The sequence below is a fragment of the Lepidochelys kempii genome, chromosome 12 (assembly GCF_965140265.1).
Source record: "Lepidochelys kempii isolate rLepKem1 chromosome 12, rLepKem1.hap2, whole genome shotgun sequence".
NCBI lineage: Eukaryota > Metazoa > Chordata > Testudines > Cheloniidae > Lepidochelys > Lepidochelys kempii.
In genome coordinates, this window is record NC_133267.1 from 9,667,574 (window position 1) to 9,681,070 (window position 13,497).

Genomic DNA, 13,497 nt, shown 5'->3' on the forward strand with positions numbered 1-13,497 from the left:
GGGACAACTAATAAACAACAGGGTCAGGAGTGACGGTCACAGGTTCGAAACTAGGGATCCAGAGGGGGACACCAAGCAGAGAACCCCAGACAGTGCCTACTACCCCTCAAAGCTGCCTAGGGAGCCAGCGGATGCCACCCAGAGGAATTCTGCCCGAATGTGTGAGACTAGGGAGGAGCAGAAACAGGCCCCACAGTCGCAGAGCACACCCCGCCCCCCAGCATCCTCCTGCCGGTGATGAAGATGGCCACTTTGGCCAGGGCCAGGAGGAGGCTGACAAGGCGGTCTCGCGACTTCATGGGGCCAAGGACAGGGTGCGAGAAGATAAACAGATTTGGGGGAAAGTGCAGCCACAACCTCAACCGGAGATTCTGGAGGAGCCGGAATAGGGGCTGCAAGCTGGCGCATTCGAGATAAGCCTGTGCCAGGTTCTCCCTCACGCTGCAAAAGCGGCAGGCATCGGGGATGGGGGTGAACCGCACCAGCTACACGCCCATGCTCATGGCTCCATGGAGGAGCCGCCAACAGATATCCTCTGCAGGCCGTGGGGGAATAGAGACTGGCCCACTGGGGTTCCTCACCCTCCACAGGTGATAGATAGATAGTCCCACCATTTGGTATCAGGGCAGGACACAAGGGTGAGGAAGTGAAACGTGTGGAGCACGAGCACCAGAATATACAGGAGGTGGAGCCAACTATACACACTCCTCCAAGGTGGAGGGCTGGCCAGCAGGCGCGGGGTCAGGGGGCAAGGGTGATGAACTTGGGGCTCTGGGAGGCAAAGGGGGAGAGCGGGGGAAAGGGAAACCTCCCCCGGGGGTGGGACCTCTCCCTTGCCTGGCAATGGCCCTGCCGCCCTCTCCTCCGTGGGCCCCACCAGACTACACACAATGGCGGCAGGGCTCACCTGCTCATCTGGGTGCGACGGGGGGCTGCCCCCAGGGCCCAAGCGGGATCGATGGAGGAAGAAGAAAGGGCAGCTATGGGGGCCAGGCTGGGCCACCAGGGTCACCGATGATGGCAGGGCCAGTGCCATCCTGGGTCTTGGGGGTCCCAGGTGCCCCTTCATGCCGAGCCAGGGGGCAGTCCCTCTGGACTTGCCCCATTGCCCAGCAGAGGCAACACTGGGCCTCCCCCAAGGAGTAATGCATCCAGTAGAGGGCTCCATGATAGGGCACAAAAAAGGACCTGCCAGCAGAAGGACAGGATGTGACGGAGGGCAGGGTCCTTGCAGCCCAGCGGGAGAGGGCTGATAACAGATATCGGCTTCCCCCGGGCGGCGACAGACGATGACCAGAGACGTAGTAAGGCGGACTGGCCCCCCACGGACCCGGGGAAGGGGAGGAACCCTGCTGCAGAAGGACTACAGGGGTATTAACTCCAAGATGCACGGGTCTGGATGCCTCGACACCACCCCAACAGTGTGTGTGACAGGAGAGAAGTGCCATCCAAGCAGGTACAGCGCAGCTGCTGGGGTAAACTCTGTGTGGGCCCCGCTGCCACCTCTGCCTCTCTGGGGGGAAAGGCTACCATGGCTGCCACCTCTGCGGCTCCCAAAGGAAGAGGAGCCCTGCTGCCAAGCCTCAGGAGAGAAGGGGCCCATATGCGATTGTCCCAGTCTGTCTGGGATGGGAGGAGGACCCCACCACCAAAAACATGGGCCAGGGCAAGGAGACAGAGGTGGAGCCAAAAGAGGGCCTGTGTCATGATGTGCGTAGGGCCCCAGATTGCCTTAATTCAGCCCTAGGAAGAGACAAGGATGGGATGAGTGCTTCATTCGACTCAATGCAGAACTGCAGGGCTGAAACACAAAATGCAAGGAGGAACTCTGAGCAGCTTTTTATAGATGGTATTTGAGCCCTGCTGCCCTTGCTAGTCATAGGCTGGAAGACACAGATCAGAAGACTCAGCTCTAACCCCTTTACACAAAGCTCCCACAGTACCAAAAGTCTGAGCGTCAGCCCGAGCAGCATTTTGAACTCTAACCCAACCAGAAATATTACGAAGCGGGAAAAGTCTGGCTCCTTTCCCTCAGTGTCAGTTCCTGCAACATGCAGGACTGTATCTACCCCAACGTGTGATCTTTCTGGATTTGCAGCGACATTGTTTGTGCCATTTTAATTTGGCAGTGAAGTCACCGAGACTTAGTCAAGACAACTGCATTGGAGGTCACAAAGACTAGAGGAGATTAAATATTAATGAATAAATTCTGCCCTTAATACCAGACACGCAACCCACATTAGCTTCACCTCGCTGACTGAGGAGACATTTGACCACTGGGAGCTCTGCACAGCACACAATCTTGCACTACTACTTAGGCATGGACCCAGATGACGAGGAATGTCCTTTCCATCCCATCACCTCTAATTCTCTGATTGTCAGGCTCACCTACCATCTTCAAGAAGTAAACAGCAGATTACCCCTGAACCAAAAATACTGTCCTTACCACCTCCAGTGCACGCTTCTCATCCACATTTCTAAATGTATTAGACACACACCTTTTTCAAAATGTTGGCCAAGTTAATCCATTATGTAAACCCACTGACTTCAGGGGAGTAACACAAGAGATAAACATGGCCAGCTAATTGTTTCCACATACTAATGGGGCACTAGTCCATTTTAGCAATTAACTGAGAACAAACGCTATTTTGTAATAAAATTAGCCTTTGAAGTAAAGACTGACAAAAAAATCACAGGTGAAACAGAAATGAAATGGGGTTTTCGTTGTTGTTAACATGGGTGAAGCTGCTGCTTAAAATAATATTTGGGATGACAGATTTTTTTGAAAACACTCATTTAATTTGCCCCCAAGCAGTTTAAAACAGCTACAATACTAAAAACCTTGAAAAATCTGGGTTTTATAATCTAAATGCTCAACGCTTCCTAGGATGTCCTCAAAGCTCTCAGATGCAAATCTGCAACTCTGGAGGCTGCTTAATTGTGGTTTTCTTGGCAATTTCACTCATTTCCCACAATCATTTCCTTAAGTCAAAGAATTGTTATACTTCATGTAGGGTTTATTATTATTCCTGCAGCAGGTTAATATGATGGGGTTTAAAAAAAAAAACCCCAAACCAAGATTCAACAGCAGTTTTCATTTCCGGTGCTGCCAATAGAAGGATTAGCAAGGTGTGACAAAGCCTGCTGAAGGAGGAGACTCTAGGGAAGAGGGCAAAGGAAAATAAAAATGTTCCGTTATATAAAAAAGTCTGATCAATAGTTGTCTGTATTCCTAAATTCCTCTACACACATGATACTGACAAGGCCTTTCCCAGGCTCTCCTACAAAATGAGTCCTGACTCCCCATCAGATCCATGGAGACTGGCACCATGAGGTTTCTGTTCTTACATCAGGTGTGTCAAAGTAAATCTTCCCTTCGCTCCCCAGCCGTGACCACCATTAGTAAATGCCTGTCTCATGACGGCAGGGAGGGATGATGCTCCTTCCATGATTAATACAAAACAATAAAACAATCTAAGTACCTGCAGCCACACCACTTTGGGCTATGCCACCATCATCAGCTCTCGCGAGTTAAGCACAGGTGGACATGGTCAGTGCTCAGATGGGTGGCCAACATCAACCCGAGAGGTGGTGATTCAGTACATAGCACGTTTTCCTCGGAGTGCTGAAGTATTGTCCCACCTGGCAATAGGGGCTCTGGTCTGGGGAGATGCTGTTTTTCAGATCAAACTACTAAGGGAACATCTACACTGCAGCTGGGAGCGTGCTTCCCCATGCGAGTAGACAGACACTAGCTCAAGCAGAGCGAGCGCACTAAAAATATCAGTGCAGCCATGGGTAGCACGGGTGGCACGTCAGGCTAGCCACCTGAGCACAAAGGACTCCCTAGGTCTGTATTCAGGCTGCTAGCCTCAGCCACCACCCCTGACTACACTGCTAAAGAGGTAGCACATCTGTCTACTTGCGCGGGGAAGCATGCTTCCAGCTGCAGTGTAGACAGACCCTAAGTCATTGCAGATCTTATCCTATTGAAAAATCCTACTTTTCACAAGACTGTGGCTTGTGTGGAAGCAGGGAAAGAAAGAGAGGGATTAAGTGCAGCCATTTAAGTTTTATAGAGTGAGCAACTGTTGAGCTAAGTTTTAGCCTAATATTGCAAGACCTGTAGAAGCAGGGCTCACGGTAGAAGCAAGTGGGAAACAGCAGAATAGTTAGTGTGATCTAGCCTTAATTTAACGATGTTTTAAAAAAACAAAGTAAGAAAATTCTGAAATAAATAGTAAATAGCCTAAATAAAATGCAGATTTTTTAATTAATGCATGTCACAAAGAGGTATAAATGTTTGTGTAATTTGGCTTGTACTTTGGAGAAACTGAGGCAGAGATGCTCTCTGCCAGCTGTATTCTTCGCTTGCAATTGCTCAAATAAAGCTGTCTTTAATTTTGTTGCTTCCAACCTGAAAGTGGAGATCGTTTTCTTCCACGCTTGCAAACCAAGGTGTCCTGGCCAAGTTCTTATTTCAGTATTTATCCCCTGCTTACTTATATTCCCCTCGCAGTTTCACCTGGTTATTAGACAATCCTGGACCATAAAATAGACACCTTTCCTTCAGGATGGAAGTGTGTTTTCTACAGGAATTCACTGTTAATCAATGGAATTCATGCACTAAGGCAGGACATCCTTTGAAGGAAAGGTGGAATTTTAAGGCTACAAGAGGTGGGCAGTAGCTACATTTCAGAGATAGATGATGAGATCTTCACATGTATGTGATCACTCCTGGACTCAGGGCAGACATAAAAAGGTGGATGGTACACCATGATTTGGAGCCAGCCAAAGGCAAGTTTGGCCTTTGGTGCAACTGAAGGCAGGCTCAGGGCTGCTCTAAGTCCCATCTGGATGTTGATGGCTTCTGGCAGCCAAGGATAGCCATGCCGCTATGAGCCCCATGCCAGGGGTACCTTCAGAAAGCCAATTAAGCCAGAGTAGCACAAAGGGGTTTAGTAGGGTTAGGAATCTGGCCTCTAGTCTCTTCAATCAATTGCTTGCTTCTTAAAGAAATTCTTACACTCTTTTGCATTCACTCATTTGTTTTTCTACATGAATACAGTTACAGACACTTTCTACCCACTGTGGTCTTTAAAAGATCTTTCTTGCTCCCACTGCAATCAGTTCTGGTTGTCTTCTGAGCAATGTAAGTACCTATGAACTCTGTCTCCTTCATACTTGTTGAAGTATTGAGTGGGTGTGCATCTTACAGGATAAGTATCAAGGAGTGCTATTAGTAGAGAGAGATATGGTGCTAACATGGCAAAGCTAAATCAAAGGAACGAGCATCTGCCAAAGGGATGTTAATAGCTGGATTACACAGGATGCTATCCTCCTCTTTTCTTTCTTTCTTAGGAGAGGAGGATGTGTAGGAGGAAGGGAGGCAACCTATGCCTTCAGCAAGGATCTAAGTAACACTTCAAAAGGCACAATTTCATAACAGCTGGACAGGAGTGCACGTTTCAAGAAGCCACTTCTACACAAAGATTTGTTGGATGTAATATTCCCATAGATATCTATGGTTTAACAGCATCTCTACTTCGGCTCCAAACTTCACTGACTTGCCAGTGTAAAATGTTAGCTTGCCATGGCAATATTTTACCAAAGCTGGGGATATGCTGGAGAAAGGGATCATTTCTATTTCACCCTTCCTATTGATTTTCAAAGGGAGCTGTCACCACATGTGGCTAGATCATGCTTTGGAAGCCTTACTGAATTTCAGACAGGATACAGAGGAGTCAAACTTCTGTATTGTTCAGTGGAGCACTCTCATTTCTACTTTAATATTATAGTACTAGGTCTGATGGCCTTTTACTACTGCACAGAACGCAATGCAAGCTCTCTCTCCTCTCCGCATCCCAATATACATACAGCACAGTGTTCCAGCCTGGAACTTCTACTCTGACCTTGTGGGATCTCTAGGTCCCTTTAGTTCTTGGCCTCTGCCGAGAAAGCTAACCAGAAAGCCAAGACAAATGTGATGCAGGAAGATGTAAACCAGGAACTAGCCAGAGATCAGCAAGTCATTTCTACAGGGCACAAAACTGGCCCTGCAGTTGAGCAATACTTAAATATCTATATTGTGCCCAGTCTTTAGCAAACCTCTGCTCCCCACTGGAGTCATATTAACACTCTAGAGGTCAGGGCGTTCTGAGATACTGGAAAGCTTTTAGATTTTAGAAGTGGAGATTGAGGGAGAAGGGTCATTTCCAGTCTTCCATTTTTCATTCTCAGAGAGAAATGAGCAGAGGTACACGGGCGAAAGGGAGAGGAGGAGAGAAAGAATGAATACATTAAAAATAGGAGAGGGGAACGGAGTAAGGCAAAAGGGGAGTAAGAAGAAACTATTGGAAATGTGATTGTTTTACTAGCTAGAGGTAGAATAGAGACAAAGGGAGAGAGAATTACTAAACATGTTGGTTCTTTGTTCTAGATTTGGGAAGTCACTGCCAGACCCAAGCCAAATTCTTCCCAAAGTTACATCCAGGCAGCCTCATTTAAATCAATAAAAGGAGTCGTGGAGGTGTCATCTAGGGTAGAATTTGGCCACAGGGTAGATTATTAAAGAGCTGGGAAATATGGATGGAGAATGAAGAGCAACAACCCCTAATCAGAAGTGTTAGAGAAAGGAGAGGAACGTGTTCCGCTAGTCAATGCGCCTCCTGGGCCAGATTCTCGAAAGGGCTCAATATTTTGGATGCTGAGCTTTTCTGAAACCTGGCTGAGCACTTTCGAAAAATGGACATGTAATGGGATGCCAGATAGGAGATGGGTGCCTATCAAAATCTGACCCTGTGTATTTCAACCAATGGGACTCACCTGCCTACAGTTTAATCTTGATTATAGCCTTTTGTTGCTGTTATCTATGAATGAAGCTATGCTATTAATATGAATTATTCAAAGATAGCTTTGTTTCAGTGTTAATTTCAGCCACTACTATAACCTATCAATCATTATTTTAAAACCCCATTTATGCTGGGAAGTGCCCAGTGTTTAAAGATATTCTCCATTCATTTATTGATAGGGTTCAGAAAAGCTAGTCTGCAATTTTACGTGTTATATTTTAACACCGGGAACACCAGAATCTTAAACTGCACCTTTAAACATTATTTATCGTCTATTTTACTCACCCAAAAGAATGTACATGAGCCTGTTTGCAGACCAGTGCAAGACACAGAAAAATACTGCAAGGAAAATTTAGACTCAGAGTAGTTTCTGTCCCTAAATGATGTTTCTCGTGTCCCTGGAGATTATGAGATCTCACCCATCCTACCTTCTCCATTTTATCCTTCCTTGACCCTCAAGGTCCGACCAAGAGACGCTATTCTGTTGTGGATGAGCACTTTCTTAAGAACTCATCAATGTTTTTCATTAATCACACCAAAGGACCATTGTCTGTTACTTACCAATCCCTACCTCTCCCCTTCCCTATCTACCCCATTGTCTTTACAGGACTCCTGTCACTCTGGCACAGCAAAGAGGCCTTTAGTGGGTAACAAACCAGTTAACAAGGATAGCTATGTAGGGACCTTCCACCAAGGCCAACAAATCATATCAGCTTCCAAATTGGTATTGTATCATCTATCATACTCTAGGCAGGGGCTTTTCTTAAGTCATTGTCCAGTGAATGTGTACAGTAAAAAGTTAAATGTGTAGATTCATTCAAATAATCATGCAAGAAAATCTAAAATCCAACACCATGCTGTGCGGAAGGTATTCTGCACATGCATTTTTGATTCTGCTGTCTGTACAGTATCTCTTTCTTAAATGCCTAGATAGTTGTTCTGAACTTGAAGAAAAGGTATTAGGGATGCATGAGTCAAAGGAAATTTAGAGCAAGAGAAAGAATTAAGATAATGGAAATAAGTAACATAGATAGTTTGTAAGTTTCAGAACAGGCATTCGAGCTGAGTGACTAATTCATAACCAACAATTTAAACAAATTTAACCTTCTTCTGAATGTTAAACTGCCTGTGAACAGGCTGTGATTTGCTTGGATTTGGTATTCAAATATATTTGATTAAATTTTTCACAGATCATTTATTCTACAGCTTTCTCTCCAGAATTCAAACTGCTTAGTTGTGACTAGTCAAATAAATCACATGGTATATTTTATTCCCTGAATGGATTAATGGAACTCATTCAGGTTTCTGGTGCTAATGCTCATGGAAAGAGAATAAGTTTCTTCCATGAGAATTTGAGAGAGTGATCCTAAATTTGCTTTTAGCAAACATTTTTGAGAGTAAAAGTTCATGGAAAGCAACGACGTAACACAGTTGGCAACTTTCACGCAGTAAATAGGCACCCCGACTTTCACAATAAGCCTAAAATCAAGATAATCCCAATTTCAAAACAAGGCCAAAACAAGCCAATCCCTAAGAACCTCAACACTCTGTGTGACTAAATCCCCCCGGCGTGCAGTCTGGGATTTTGGTGGGCCCACTATGCACCCCTGACTCTCTCCCCCACCCCACCAGTCCCTGCTTGCTGCCCCTTACCCCTGCTTGCCGGGAGCCAATCCAAAAAAAAAAAAAAAAAAAGCAGCACACAAGCTACAAGCCAAAAACTATTCAACAAGCAACTCATAAGCCAATTAAGCCAAAAACAAGCCCAATTTCTGCATTTTTCCCCACAGGTTTGGCATGTCTGCCCATAAACTGTTGAGAGGAAGGACGGTCTTGTGATTAGGGCATTGGAAAAGGAATCTGGAGCCCTAAATTGCATTCCCAGCTCTGCCACAGACTTTTTGGGCAAGTCTCTCATTATGCCTTAAATTCCAGATCTGTAAAATGGGGATAATACTTCCTTTCTCCCACCCTTTGTCTCTCTTATCTAGATTGTAAGCACTTTGGCAACTGTCTCAGCAGGTGTTTATAAAGAGCCTAAGACAGCAGAGTCACAATCTCAGTTCAAGCTCTTGCTGTAGTTATAAATAATAAAGGTAAAGCAAACTTTTAGAGAACCACAAAATTCTCAAATTATTTTTGCAGCATTCACCCAATTCTACTTCCAACCCATAAGAGATAATGCAAAAAAAAAAAAAAGATCTTTAACAATCTAACTGGAAAACAAAGGAATGATTCAGATACAGATTAATGTGGTGTGCATTATAGTTTGTTTCATTTCCCCGTGGTTACATAATTTTCAAGTTTATACTTCACATTTTCTCATATCAATCTCTCCTTTTCCTATTTTCAAAAAAATTCTGGCATGTTGAACGGAGCTTAACACTAATATGGCTGTTTTACACTATAAAAATATCTTCCACCTATTGAGCACCTGGCCAGGCCAAAAATTGTTGTTGTTTGCACAACTGTATCATCTATGTTGGCAACTCAGGTTCCAACCATCTTTGGTTAAACCTTCAGTAGGTAAAGCAAGAGTCAGATCCAAGAAAACACATTAGTTACTTAGGCTCTTTCAATGTCTCCATTATGCATCAATTATTTCTAAACAGCAGCATGTCTCTTCCCACCAAAATATTTAGATTGGGAGCAACATTTAATTGTATTAGTTGGGCCAAAGACAATCTGAAGAAGCTCAATTTGGCAGAACTAGTTAATTCATAAACCCATCACCTCTTCCGGTCTGAGCCCAGAATTGGGCTTAGATCACAAATGAAATGAGTTTTGGGGTCTTTAGCAGGTGCCAATGCCTACCATAGATTCCAGCATGATTCAACAAGATTTGTCAGGAAATCTAAGGACTAGTATAGAAGAAATAATGCTGGTTGGACTTAGGGATATTAACAGACTCCAGCTAGTGCCATCAGTAGCTAATTTTTTTTATGAGAACTACAGTTTTTTGGTTTTGTTTTCTTAAAGATGGAAGACCGCAAAACTGATGTGTATATTTTTAATTGTTAGATGCCACTGTCTGAGCGAATATGTAATTATAACAGTTTGCACTATAGTTTCTTCAGGAGTTGCCAGTGCTAGAGTTTGTTTCTTCCCCCCCAACTTTGTTCTCTTTTAATTCCATCTAAATGCAAAGAATTTACTAAAACAACCAACTGTAAATAATATAAAGTATTAAACACACATTCCTTAATAATATTGACATAAAAGTTACAAATCACTTGCATGCCCTAAAGACAGCTCAGTGCAAGCTATTGCATAGCTGTCCTTAGGGATTCTTTTCACTACTCTTCAGAGGGTTCTAAATTTTTGGTGAAGATACTATCAAGAAAAGTTGTAAAGGCTTAATGTTCAAAAAATGTCCACTTTACAGCAGTGGCTCTCAGCCTTTCCAGACGACCGTACCCCTTTCAGGGACCTGATTTGTCTTGTGTATCATAAAGTTTCACCTCACTTAAAAACTACTTGCTTCCAAAATCTGACAAACGTACAAAAATGTGCCACAACACACTGCCAAGCAATTTTTCAGTATTTCTCATTGGTACCATATAATTATAAAAGAAATCAATTGGAATAGAAGTATTGTACTTTCAATGTATAGTACACAGAGCAGTATAAACCAATCATTATATGAAATTTTAGTTTGTACTGACTTTGCTAGGGCTTTTTATGTAGCCTGTTGTAAAATTAGGCAAATATCTAGATGAGTTGATGTGCCCCCTGGAAGACCTCTGTGTATCCGCAGGGGCACGGGTACCCTGGTGGAGAGCCACTGTTTTACACTTTCACCTACGGAAATGTGCCAGAAATAATATCATTTACTGTGTTTTATTTTTTATTTAACCTCAATACAGATTGGGTGTGAATAGCTATTGGGCAATCATCACAGAACACCTACCATTCACTTGTACATTAAGAGAGATCTCATTTCCCGCAATCAAAGTGGAACTGCATCACACCACTCAATCAGCATGTCAAGCCAGGTTTAGGAACACCGTAACTAGTCCTACGCTTCAGTGTTGTTAAAGTCCCATTTGCTTTCCACTGACTGAAACCTAGCCAACCGCATGGATAAAATGTAGCTAGAAAACAGCGGGTTTTGAAGCGCAAACAAGCCCATTTAATCTACTCTCAAACCGTGCAGCAGATGTTTGCCTTAAAAATATTCATCTAAATGGACGGTCCGTATAGATATCGCCCTTTCTGGCTCCCATCTCTCCCGGCACTATTGATCCACACAGACACGCCAGATACTTTTCAAGTTCAGAAGAGGGCAGCACGTGCGTTTCAGAGGAAAGCCGCCAGCACACAAGGGGGGCGGGGGACACTGCTACCAAATCAAGGCGCATGAGGAGGTTCTTTCGGCTCAGCCTGCCCTGGCTTGGGCACCGAATGCTCTTATGGACACAGTCCCCGGGGGGGTGGCGGGGGGGGGTTCCCGCTTCTCCCAGTGGCTCACCTGCAACACCCGGCACGAACCTGACAGCAGGGAAGGGAGCTCCCAGAAGCTGCCCTGAAGCCCCGGGCCCCGGCTGCCCAAAACACTCACGTGGCCGCTTCTAGGGACCCCCCCCCGCGCTCCCCCACTGCCTTCCCCCTGGGAGATGCAGATCCCCTGCGAGGAAAGACCGACCCAGCTCGCCCCGCAGCTTGCGCCTTTGTAAACCCGAGCTCTCCCGGGCGCTGAAAGCGGCGCAGCCCGGGGGCCCCTCTCGCCCGAGCTGACGTGCCGCTGTGTTAGGGCGCAGGGACCCCGCAAGAGCCTCCCCCCGCCTCCAGCTGCTCTTTGCCTAGGCTGCAAAACCCCGCCGCTGCCCGGGGGCTCCCTGCCCGGCCGGCTCGGGGGCGCGGCCCCGGCGCGGGCTGAGGCAGAGCCGGAGAAGTGGGGTCATGAGGAGGCAGCGGGGCCATGCAAAGCGGGGCCGGGGGGGGGGGGTGCGCGCGGGTGCGACTCGCAGCGCCCTCACTTCTGCGGCGCTTTGCACCAGTCCCGGGGCCGGGCGAGGGTCGCACAAGCCGCTCGTGCAGCACCTGGGAGCCCCGAGCGCCGCCGCTCCCCCCGAGCCCCGTCCCCGCAGCGCGCCCCGCGGGCAGGGGCTTCGGACTCACATCCAGGATCACCGAGGTGCCTTTCCGCTGCCCCGCGGGGAAGAAGCCCTGGCCGGCGCCTGCCGGCCCCTCCTGCAGGAGCTCCCTGTCGGAGAGGATGCTCTTGTCGCTCATCTTGGTGACTATCCAGCGGAGCAGCCCGTCCAGTCCCCTGATCTGCGGCTGCTGTTTGTGGAGGATCTTGTGGACGCTCTCCCTGCAATAGCGCGCTGCCTGCTCACACATCTTTCACACAGTCCTCATGCTGGAGCCGGGGGTATTCCCTCCCACACAGGCTGCATCACCCCTGACAGCTGCTCGCTGGCACCGCTGCAAACCCCACCCTGCACACTCTCACGGGAGGGGAGCAGCCAGGGGCGGATCCAAGGGGCCACACGGGGGTGGGGGGAAGCGGCTTTGTGCTAAATAATAAACGATGCAGCCCTCTGCTCACAGCCCCCCAGCTCCTGCTAAACCCCACTCAGTTAGAACCCAAGAGTCCCGGCTCCCAGCTCCCATCACTAGACCCCACTCCTCTGCCACAACCAGGGTTAGAACCCAGGAGTCCCGGCTCCCAGCTCCAATCTCTCCCACTCCCCTTCCACAACCAGGGTTAGAACCCAGGAGTCCCGGCTCCCATCACTAGACCCCACTCCCCTGCCACAACCAGGGTTAGAACCCAGGAGTCCTGGCTCCCAGCTCCAATCTCTCCCACTCCCCTTCAACAACCAGGGTTAGAACCCAGGAGTCCCGGCTCCCATCACTAGACCCCACTCCCCTGCCACAACCAGGGTTAGAACCCAGGAGTCCCGGCTCCCAGCTCCAATCTCTCCCACTCCCCTTCCATAACCAAGGTTAGAACCCAGGAGTCCCGGCTCCCAGCTCCAATCTCTCCCACTCCCCTTCCATAACCAGGGTTAGAACCCAGGAGTCCTGGCTCCCAGCTCCAATCTCTCCCACTCCCCTTCCATAACCAGGGTTAGAACCCAGGAGTCCAGGCTCCCAGCTCCAATCTCTCCCACTCCCCTTCCACAACCAGGGTTAGAACCCAGGAGTCCCGGCTCCCAGCTCCAATCTCTCCCACTCCCCTTCCACAACCAGGGTTAGAACCCAGGAGTCCCGGCTCCCATCACTAGACCCCACTCCCCTGCCACAACCAGGGTTAGAACCCAGGAGTCCTGGCTCCCAGCTCCAATCTCTCCCACTCCCCTTCCATAACCAGGGTTAGAACCCAGGAGTCCAGGCTCCCAGCTCCAATCACTCCCACTCCCCTTCCACAACCAGGGTTAGAACCCAGGAGTCCCGGCTCCCAGCTCTAATCACTAGACCCCACTCCTCTTCCACTACAAGGATTGGAACCCACCGGTCCTGACTCATGTCAGGACCAAATTGGAATGAATGATGGTGTGACCTGGCACACAGGATCACAATGCCACTCACATTTGGCCCATTTTGGTTGCTTGGCTGCCGATGAAGCTAGAACCTCTCTCACGCACAAGCTGCTGGAAATGCCTCTACTTGGTCTCCATCTGTCAAGGCTGATTCC

General features: G+C 47.6%; 1 protein-coding gene across 10 annotated transcripts in view; it reads right to left on the reverse strand.

Moving 5' to 3' along the window:
* NECAB2 (N-terminal EF-hand calcium binding protein 2) overlaps positions 1-13,497 on the reverse strand; it is a 368,024-nt gene that overhangs the window by 294,838 nt on the left and 59,689 nt on the right. The window contains exon 1 of one of the 10 annotated variants that reach the window (XM_073307519.1): positions 11,973-12,314. The exons of 8 other annotated variants lie outside the window; for them this stretch is intronic. In XM_073307519.1, coding sequence (XP_073163620.1) covers positions 11,973-12,197 — 225 coding nt within the window. In that variant the 5' untranslated portion in view covers positions 12,198-12,314. Of the gene's footprint in view, positions 1-11,972; positions 12,315-13,497 lie in introns of those variants that run through there. One more of the 10 variants, XM_073307527.1, reaches the window with a different exon arrangement.